Source organism: Rosa chinensis, chromosome 2 (genome assembly GCF_002994745.2).
Source record: "Rosa chinensis cultivar Old Blush chromosome 2, RchiOBHm-V2, whole genome shotgun sequence".
Taxonomy (NCBI): Eukaryota; Viridiplantae; Streptophyta; class Magnoliopsida; order Rosales; family Rosaceae; genus Rosa; species Rosa chinensis.
The window spans coordinates 5018483-5029289 of record NC_037089.1 but is presented as its reverse complement, the minus strand read 5'-3'; the positions used below and the strand labels follow the sequence as shown (position 1 = coordinate 5029289).

At 40.4% G+C, this 10807-nt stretch overlaps 3 protein-coding genes across 3 annotated transcripts; all 3 read left to right on the top strand.

Annotated features, from left to right (window-relative positions):
* The first annotated feature begins 194 nt into the window (after positions 1–194).
* LOC112183529 lies at positions 195–1466 on the top strand. The gene has a single exon (XM_024321913.1). It carries the CDS (start codon positions 195–197, stop codon positions 1464–1466), a length of 1272 nt encoding a protein of 423 aa, XP_024177681.1.
* Positions 1467–1538: 72 nt separating this feature from the next.
* Positions 1539–2213, top strand: LOC112183528. The gene has a single exon (XM_024321912.1). The coding sequence runs from the start codon at positions 1539–1541 to the stop codon at positions 2211–2213; it is 675 nt and encodes a 224-aa protein (XP_024177680.1).
* Positions 2214–4645: 2432 nt separating this feature from the next.
* On the top strand, positions 4646–7780 carry LOC112183527. Its single transcript, XM_024321911.2, has 3 exons — positions 4646–4726; positions 6216–6671; positions 6764–7780. Exons 2-3 carry the CDS (start codon positions 6301–6303, stop codon positions 6771–6773), a joined length of 381 nt encoding a protein of 126 aa, XP_024177679.2. The 5' UTR covers positions 4646–4726; positions 6216–6300; the 3' UTR covers positions 6774–7780.
* Positions 7781–10807: the final 3027 nt, after the last annotated feature.

Genomic DNA, 10807 nt, shown 5'->3' with positions numbered 1-10807 from the left:
TCGCTCAGGATGATGCAAATGGTGTTGAACATGCCATCTTTTACCTCAGTAGGACACTCACAGATTGTGAAACAAGGTACACTCCAATGGAAAAGCTGTGTCTTACATTATACTTCTCAGCATGCAAGTTGCGGCATTACATGTTATCCTTTACTACTTGCATCATTGCTCAAACCGATCTAGTCAAATATATGATGTCGCGACCTATCTTGAGAGGCCGTATTGGCAAATGGGTGCTCGCATTATCAGAATTCTCGCTACAGTATGTGCCACAGAAAGCAGTAAAGGGGCAAGCCATAGCAGGATTTCTGGCACATCACCCTATGCTGGATGTCCCCGCGGTTAGAGATTTAGAGGTCGCTGCCACAACTTTAGATCGCCCGGATTTAGCATGCTTGCCAGAGTACGCCACGCTTTATCAAGCCACAGTCTCACTCCAGCCTTGGGTGTTATATTTTGACGGGTCAAGAACAGATACGCTAGCAGGAGCAGGGATTGTCTTGGAAAACCCGGCCGGCGATCGATTTTCCTACTCTTTCCAGTTGGAGTTCCAGTGTACCAATAACCAAGCAGAGTATGAGGCCCTCATTATAGGCCTAGAAGTATTACTGGAAATGGGAATCGGAGATGTACAAATACTTGGCGATTCTCTTTTGGTTATCAATCAGTTGTCCAACGAGTTCAGATGCAATAGCTTCATGTTAGTTCCTTATTGGAACAGGGCATTAGACCTGTTGGACCAGTTTGATAACATACATCTAGAGTACATTCCTCGCGAGCAAAATTTTGCAGCGAACGAGTTGGCCCAACTGGCAACAGGGGTAACATTGAGATATGGCGTGCGGGAGAGAATCCTTAAAGTCGAGCGTCGCACGCTTCCTTCATGGATGGCGAGAAGAGATCCTCCAGATAATACCTCAGTCGCGACCCTGGAACCTATTGACGTGGATTGGCGCATCCCTTTGATCGCTTATCTCAAGCAGCCAGATCCCACTGCCGACAGGAAGATTCGTTTTCTTGCACTAAATTACTTTCTTAGAGCTGACGAGCTGCGACGACGCGGCGAAGATGGCGTAGACTTCAGATGTGTTTATGGCTGCGAAGCGAAACAACTCATGCGTGAAGTTCATTCCGGCATTTGTGGTGCTCACCAAGCAGGTCCAAAGATGCGATGGTTGCTCAGACGACATGGATATTTTTGGCCCAGTATCTTGAAGGATTGCATCGCATTCGCTAAAGGTTGTTTGGACTGCCAAGCTCATGGGCCGGTCCAGCATGTCCCTAATGTTCCAATGCAACCCATTATTAAGCCTTGGCCCGCAAGAGGATGGGCGCTAGATTTAATTGGGATGATTCACCCACATTCATCACTTCAGCACAAGTTCATTATCGTCGCAACCGATTTCTTTACAAAATGGGTCGAAGCAGAACCTTTGAAAGAAGCATCTGGTGGTACGTTGCAATAATTCCTATTTAGGAACATCATATGCAGATTTGGTATCCCAGAAGTTTTTGTTTCGGACCGGGGGGCAGCTGTCATGGGTGGTGAAGTTGATAAACTGGCAAAGGAATGGGGAATACAGTTCGTCCATTCTAGTCCTTATTATGCTCAGTCTAACGGTCAAGCGGAGGCCAGCAACAAAATCATCATCACTTTGCTGAAGAAAATGTTGGAAGCTAATCCGCGACAATGGCATGAGACCCTTTATGAGACTCTTTGGGCCTACCGCACATCGAAGCGAAATCCCACCGCGACTACACCTTATGCTTTGATGTTTGGCCATGACGCAGTCCTACCTTTGGAAGTCAACGTCCAATCATTACGAGTCCAAGAGCAACATCATCTCATTGGAGAAGACTACGTTCAAGCTATGTGGCAGGAACATGAAGACCTTAGCGAAAAGCGCTTGGAAGCTTTAGATAGTTTGGTCATGGAAAAGCAACGAGTTGCTCGAGCCTATGACAAGCGAACAAGGGGAAGGAGTTACAGCGAAGGAGAGTTGGTTTGGAAAGCAGTTCTCCCGCTTGGCGAAAAAATAGATGGTCGCGGCAAATGGACTCCAAGATGGGAAGGCCCGTACATCATTTATAAAATCTTAGGGAAAGGAGCTTTTCATCTCAAGGACCTGGATGGAGATGTCCATCATAACCCTATCAATGGGAGATACTTGAAGAAATACTTTCTCAATGTTTGGGACTCAGAGGAGTCGTAGACAGTTTATTCGCATAAGACATGGGGGACAATTCTAGTGTTCCTACTCTTGCAAAGCTCATTCATGAAGGCCTGTTTTTGAGGCCCATAATCATTTCTTCGCTATGCCTAGCAACACTAGGGGGGCAACACTATACAATACTAAGCCCATTTAGCCTAAAAAAAAAAAAAAAAGTAGGAACACTTTTATATTCATATTTCGGTTTTTGGTTTATCTTTGTTCTTTATTTCGTTGGTTGTTTGTTTATTATTAGAATGCAAATTTCTTCATGTCAAAAAAAAAAAAAAAAAAAAAAAAAAAAAGGACTGGTAGCATGTGAGGAGCGGTTTTTGAGGAGTTAGCTATTAAAAGAAGGGATTATTGGCATTTGAGGAGACCGACCGGTTTATGAGGGGGCCTACAAAGATTGGCCTGCAAAGCTCAATTTCAAACAAAGTTCCTCCACGTGGCGTTTCGCCTCAATAGCACCAGCTTCGGCCTGAGTGGCCCGATCTCTGATATGGGCCAGGTTGCGGCCCATTTCTTCAGAAGCAGCCAAAGGTTCATCGAGTTGGGTTTCTTCTGCAACAATCGCATTCTGAACAGACAGTCAGCGAACAAGGCAGATACTGGTTGCTATACACATGGCGAAACTACCACCAAGGAAGAGAAGGATCCTCATTCGCAATCAAAAGCAGTCTCCTTCGCATGGGGGGCACGCTAAAGTTCTGATCCTCATTCATGGCAAAGGCAATTCAGATTGTGGCTTTATGGCCTATTTAGAGGCCTATATGGAATCAGTCAAGCCAAAACAAGTGGCTTTTGAGAAACAATATTATAAGAGTAGTGCTGATTCAAGACCTCTTCAGTCAAGATGAAGACCTTTGACTTCGAGGTCTGGGGGGCAATGTTAGGACCCAAAATGAATATTTTGGTCTGACAAGGCACGTGTTGGAGAAATTGAACCAATGCCAGTGGCTCAAGCTATATATTGTCGACAAGTTCGAAATATATTATTTAGAGGCTAAATAAAGCCTACTATGGAGAATTATTCGAGCTGTAAGAAAAGGAAATGATGGAAGCATGGAAATGGAAGTCAACTTTAGCACATTTTCTTACTTCGGCTAGGAGAAACCGAGCTAAACAAGGAAAGAGGGGCGGCAGACTAACCAAATGAAATCAAAATGAGCTGAAACTTTCCAGAATAATACTAGACATCCCAAGGATCATTTCTTATGAAGAGTGCCAGAGTTAGTTTTAAGTGGAAAGCCTTCAAACAATCAGCCCAATTTTCTACAGAAGCAAAACTGGAAAACTGGACCTGTAAGAGGTCCAGCAGCATTTCCGGCCCAACCACGTGGAAATAAATTCTGAAATTTTACCACAGTAATCTACACTCATGGTGGATAATTTCATATGAAGAAGTCGAAGGCTTATACTGAAGTCTTGTTGGAGAAATAATTGAAGGAATAAAGGGGCAGAAACTGACCTAAAACCAGCTCAATATTCACATGTTCATGTTTCCTACCCACATGAAGAAAGCTAGATGCTTTTCTCTTTTTCCTTGGATATATTTTCTTCTACAATCTCTTTAATAGATCATCATCACTTCCATGTTTCTCCACCTTCATGCTTTGCTTTCATTTCATCATTTCTCTATCTTTTCCATATTTTACAAATCACTTTCATACTCCACTTTCATTATTTTTCTTCCACTCATCATTTCACTCTTCTTTTTCTTCCCTATATAAACACCTTCTCCTCTCATTCTAAGACACACATTCACAACATCAAAACATCTCTAAGATGATCTAAGTTCTCTCTAGAGCAACCTCTCTAAGAGCAACTCCTCTCATTCTCTTTCTCTTAGCGGTGATCACACTCCTAGTCCTAGTCTTCTCAGAAGCCGACTTTCAGTGCCACCAAACCCTCTGTCAACGTACTTCGGTCCTAGTCTCCTCGGGAGCCGACGGTAGTGCCGCGACCACAACGGTTACGGAACCAGCCAAGCAAGGGTAACGCCCTAGCAACCCAGCCAAGCTAAAGTCACGCTTTAGCAAGTTCTCCTCACTTCCCGGTGGTTCTCGCTCTGCTCGATCTACAACATCGAGTATCGATTTGGTGATTTTCAAGAAGCTCAGCAAAAGTCCTCGCCACGAGGCACAAAGAATCCCACGACGAGGTTGGTGCTCTCCTCGTCCACAATCGCTTGATAGAAGTCAGGTCAAGGGACATCCCCGACAACCGCACCCGAACAGTGCTGGCACGCCCGCGCAGAAAAGAGACTGTTGACCAGCTGCAGCAAAATTGGAGCCAAACAGGCATGATTTGCCAATTGGATCCTTAGACCTTGCCCATTTAAGGGTTGAAGATAATGCCCTGGTTATTCCTGCGGTTGGCTCTAGTCCCGGTCCCGAGGATTTGGATTACGCTGGCAGAACTAGAAGCTTTGTTGTTCGAGTCTTTGGGGGAACGGGGTCCTGGAAGGATTTGGATGACTTCCTGTCCAGATTAACCATCCCAGGGCTCAGAAGGTGAGGATTATTTTCTTGGTCAATAACTGACCAGGTGAACATTTTCGTTCACAGTGGTGTTCACCTGGTCAGCTGCTGACCAAAAAATTTAAACTCAACAACCTTTAGATTTACATCCAAGGGTGGAAAATAAAACACCTTAACTTAATAATAATTCTATCTGCCCTTGGATTTACATCCAAGGGTGGTTGAGCATTATTTTCTTGGTCAATAACTGACCAGGTGAACATTTTCGTTCACAGTGGTGTTCACCTGGTCAGCTGCTGACCAAAAAATTTAAACTCAACAATCTTTAGATTTACATCCAAGGGTGGAAAATAAAACACCTTAACTTAATAATAATTCTATTTGCCCTTGGATTTACATCCAAGGGTGGTTGAGCATTATTCTATCTACCCATTTCGATTTGCCGGGATTTCAGCAATGACGAATGGCAAGTGGAAGCTCAGCAAAGCTACCGGTCCCGTGGCGGTGGCAAAGCGTCAAAGGTTGCCGAATCGTTCGACGGTGGATGCGTACCTCCGATACCGTGGAGGGGTCGTCAAATGTAGTGTCTTCAGCTTCTTCGATAAGAAGAAAGTCTTGGACTGGATTCCTGAGGAAATCTTTCAACATCTAGTTTAACGTACATATGAAGCGTCCTGTTTTGCAAGTATTAGTTTAGAAAAGGAAATATAAATCTAATTTGAATGTTAAATCTTGTTGGTGGAATAGAAAAGTTACTTTCCGTGTTCCCTCCATGTCTTCATTTCTTTTACTCCTTGTTCTTCATTGCTACATTTGAGACGACCCATAATTTGAAAAAGTAGGCAGAAGATGGTGGTAAAGTGTGATATGGCAAAAGCCTATGATAAAGTTGAATGAGATTTTGTAAGGTGTATGATGGAGGTAATGGGTTTTCCCTGTAGTTTTGTGGAGTGGACAGTGAGATGTAGACAATGAGATTTTGCTTCAGGGTTAGGGATTAAGAAGAGCCTTGTAGTTTAACATGTTTTTTTTTCTCAGGAGTGATAATCATATGCATGTCCTACATGTGGAATTTTAGTTCTTACCATTGAATGCATTTGCATTAGAATTTTGGTGGTTTAAGAGTTTACATTGTATTCCGGAATTTATTGTTATTATTATTTATTTTATTTTTTTCTTGAGATGCAGAGATTTGATAAACAGGGTAGATTATCGTTGGGGGCATGATTTGCCAATTGGATCCTTAGACCCTGCCCATTTAAGGGTTGAAGATAATGCCCTGGTTCTTCCTGCGGTTGGCTCTGGTCCCGGTCCCGAGGATAGGGATTACGCTGGCAGAACTAGAAGCTTTGTTGTTCGAGTCTTTGGGGGAACGGGGTCCTGGAAGGATTTGGATGACTTCTTGTCCAGATTAACCATCCCCGGGCTCAGAAGGTGAGGATCAATAACAAAAGACCAATTTCAATGATTTATCCAGATTTGTGTTTTAAAATAACTTTCATCTGTTCTGGGTATTGAGCAGGGAACAGTTCACTGCTTTGTACTTCCACAGGCTGTTGCAGAACAAAGATCAGCGGGCAGTGGTGCCTGTTGAATTTGTAGATAAGATGCGCAACCGTTTAGTGACTTATAATGGAACTGTACAGCGCTGGGAAGCAGCTCACAATGATTGGGAGAAAACAGTCTATCCGGAGAAAATAGATTTAGAACAGGCTTGCAGTAAAGATCCCTGGGCTTTAAAAGTTTTCAAACATACGACAACATATAATAATACTCCAGCTAGCCGAGTGAAGCTTGCCCGCAACATAATCATACATTTGAACGACCATCGGATTGGCAAGAAGCAATCTATTTACACTTCATACGAGCTTGGCGCTCTGGTGGATGAGCTATTCCCCAACCTCAGCTCTAGATTGTTCGAGTTTCTATGGAAGCAACGCATCAACCTGGACTTCAAGAGGTCCAGGAACACTTTCAAGTAAGTCTTCCATCGCTTTTCCCTTCTCCTCCTCACTTATATATTTCCCTGTTACTTTTTTTGACATGTCTAACCTTAACCTTTTTTTACAGATCCATATGACTTAATTAATTATTGTGATCACTGAACTGTGTTCAGTGGTCACTATTTAAAAACACAAAACAAAAAGAAGCTGAATTGGAGACATGGAACTGATGGAAGGGTATGCAGCAGTAGTGTGATTAAACTTACTTCATCTGGGTTTGCAGAAGATCAACTAGATTGGGTCAAGCTACCTGCAAAGTAAGCTAAACTCTCCCTCCCTCCCTCGAGTGTACTGCACTGCAAAGGCATACTTGTTGTTGGCTTTCTAAGAATCTTTCCTATCTGTTGCCTTGGATAAGTGTAGGCTACTTTCTTAATGTTGAGTCTGATTTTCCAAATCTAATTTCGCAGAGACTAGTTGGTTTTGTATGTTTGTTCACTTATTCATCTGCTGTTCTATAATTTAGAAATTCTGTTATTCAGCTTCTTCTCTGTTTGTTTCTCTATTAGGGTCTGAAAGATTGTAAAGCTCTGCTATTTATTGATTAATATTTTTTTTGTTTCCGATAATAATTGATTAACATGTTAGCTGAACGTGAATCCCCAAATACTTACTCTATAATGAAATCTTACTTGATGCGTGCTACAGAAGGATCAGCTGTCTATGTATATAGTGTCTGGCAAGTGTAGTATCTAAAAGACTAAGATGGTAATATAGTTGCCTAGCGATTTGGATGATCGAAGTCCATGTGTCATTTGTGAGCTACAGTGTCATTAATGTTATATTTAGTCTGCACAACAACTACCTCTACTATGGTATGTGGTTTAATTATCTGTAGTTCATAGCTGAACTTGAGTAATTGACCATCCGCTTGCCACTATCTGCCCAATTTCTTGTGTATGTATGTGGAGTTTTGGTCACAAATTTTTGAAGTGCATGGATTGTTTGGTCACTCCCGATCTTGTTTATTCTGGGCATTTAATATGTATTGTTTGTTCTGATTTGTATTGATTGTTTGTTCTGATTTGTATTTCCTTTAGATTGTATGGATTGTTTGCTCAGGTTTCGAAATTATACTGATGGAGTTTAGGTGTATGGGTTTCGGCTATGAAATCATGGATTGTTGGGTTGTATGGATGGTTGTTTCGGCATTGAAGAACAAGGAGTAAAAGAAATGAAGACATGGAGGGAACACGGAAAGTAACTTTTCTATTCCACCAACAAGATTTAACATTCAAATTAGATTTATATTTCCTTTTCTAAACTAATACTTGCAAAACAGGACGCTTCACATGTACGTTAAACTAGATGTTAAACTAGATGTTGAAAGATTTCCTCAGGAATCCAGTCCAAGACTTTCTTCTTATCGAAGAAGCTGAAGACACTACGTTTGACGACCCCTCCACGGTATCGGAGGTACGCATCCACCGTCGAACGATTCGGCAACCTCTGACGCTTTGCCACCGCCACGGGACCGGTAGCTTTGCTGGGCTTCCACTTGCCATTCGTCATTGCTGAAATCCCGGCAAATCGAAATATGCTAGGGTTTGGGAATTGGGGGTTTCTCTGGTTCTAGAACAAGAGAGACCGCACCGTTGAGCCTTTTGAAAACGCCGACCTCCAGAATTGCCAAGTATAAGTAGTGCCTTATTGGGCTTGTTATTATTGCGCTGGCCTGTATCCTCCTAGTCCTATTCAACTTTCACTATTTTAAAAAGAAAATTTAATACTTAGTCACTCCAACTTTTGTTAGTTCACTTGGAATCGGAAAAATAAGACGACATGATGTTTATCGAACAAATTCTATGATCATTTTATGGAAGAGAAATATGTCAGTATATTATTATTATTATTATTTTTTGTTGCAATTTGCAAATGCGTCACTATATTATGTTACTAAAATTGCCCTCAGAAGTTTACAAAAACACTCGAATGAATTACATGGTTTTACGGTGCGTAAAAATGTCTTATCTGTACTACATTTAATTATCTTTTCAAAAATTTAACCATTTTAAGAGGAATTGGCTTAATATAATAGAATAGCCTCTTGGCACGCACTACATGCGTGTTATTTGATTTTATATAATTTTTATTTTTTTAGAAAATTATGAAAAAATAAATAAAAACTGAAAAATAAAAATTGATGGTAATGATTTCAAGTTTTATTGCTAATATCAGTTTTACCCTTCTCTCAATTTTTTTTTTTACATATTAAAAAATCATGGGTTAATAGGTAGTTCAAAAATTTAACTATATTTCTAGATGGGTATAATAGGTAGTTCATCAATAAACTGTCGTTACAAATTAATAAGTTGTGATAAATAAAGGACAAATCATAACTGAAAAAAATATAAGAACTCATAAACCTTAGATATTGCTCCAACTGGACCCACTGAACATAAGCATCTATACTGGCTCAAACTCCAATACTTGCTGTGTGCTTTTGGAATGCTGCAATTGATAAAGCTTTGGTGAAAGGATCTGCAAGCTATGAATCCGTGTCAATGCTCAAAACAGTTATCTCACCATCGTTTACTCTTTCTTTCTCTGACACTGTAATACTTTAAGTCGATATGCTTGGAATTATTTGATTTTTTATTGTTCTTGCTGAAAAAAATAGCAGCTTTATTATCACAATAAATTTCAAGTGTGTCAATCACAATGTGGCTTAATATCTTGGTCTGCATTAGAAAATTTCTGATATAATGCCCTTCACACACTTTCAAACACTGTAATAAATTTAGCTTGCATAGTGGAGGTTAAAACCAGAGTTGCTTCATGGTTTTCCAAGCAGCTGCACCTCCTACAAGCATGAGTACATAACTACAAGTTCATTTCTTGGAGTCTGGATAATTGCCTGCAAAATCAGAATTTGAAAAACCAACAAGTTTCAAATCTTTCACTTGTCTATACACAAGCATGTGATTTTTAACTCTCTGCAGGTACCTCAATACTTTCTTTCTAGGACCTGGATTGGATTAGAATCTTGATAAAATTCCAACTGCAAAAGACAAGTCTAGCCTAGTGCAGACTTCTATATACATAAGACTTCCAACAAGTCTTGCATAAGGCTTTCACTCCATATTTTCTTTCTCAACATTATTCTTAAGGCTATGCTTCTTGGTTAGCTTATCACCCTTAGACATGGGAACTTCTCCAGTTGCACACTTTTCCATACCAAATCTCTTCAAAATTTTGGAAACACAATTCTGCTAAGACAAGCCAGGCAGTCTCTGTGCCCCATCTCTTTTAATTTCAATACCTAGTACACAGGATGCTTCTCCTAAATCTTTCATGTCAAAATTCTTTGACAGAAAGTTCTTGGTGTCTTTAAGCAGTTTAAAGTTACTACTAGCCAAGAGTATATCATCCACATACAACACTAATAAAATAAAATTGTTCCCAACTGTTTTCAAATAGACATACTCATCCACAAGATTTTCTGTAAATCTAAAGGTAGAAATTACACAGTCAAATTTCTTGTACCACTGCCTAGAAGCTTGTTTCAAGCCATAAATTGATTTTCTTAATTTGCAGACTAAGTTTTCTCTTCCAGCTTGTATGAACCCTTCTGGCTGCCTCATGTAAATCACTTCATCTAATTCACCATTCAAGAATGCAGTTTTAACATCCATCTGATGCATCTCTATATCAAAATGAGCCTCTAAAGCCATGATTATCCTGAATGAGTTTTTTGTAGAAACTGGAGAAAAAGTCTCAGTAAAGTCCATGCCCTCTTTTTGTATAAATCCTTTGGCAACTAGCCTTATCTTATGTCTTTCTACATTGCTATTTGCATCTCTTTTTGTTTTGAAAACCCATTTACAACCCGTAGGTTTCTCTCTGGGGTCAGGTTCAACTAGCTCCCACACTGCATTTTGGCTCATGGAATCAATCCTAGCCCTCTATTGCCAGCTGGCACTCTTTTGATTCACTACTCTCAATGACTTGATTAAAAGTACTTGGATCATATATTGTCTTCTACACAATCCATTTCAACTTCTGCTTCTTGAGATAAATTTTTTTTTTTTTTTTGCATTCTTGAGATAAACAATGTAATGACTCTCTCATGTAAATCACTTCATCTAATTCACCATTCAAGAATGCAGTT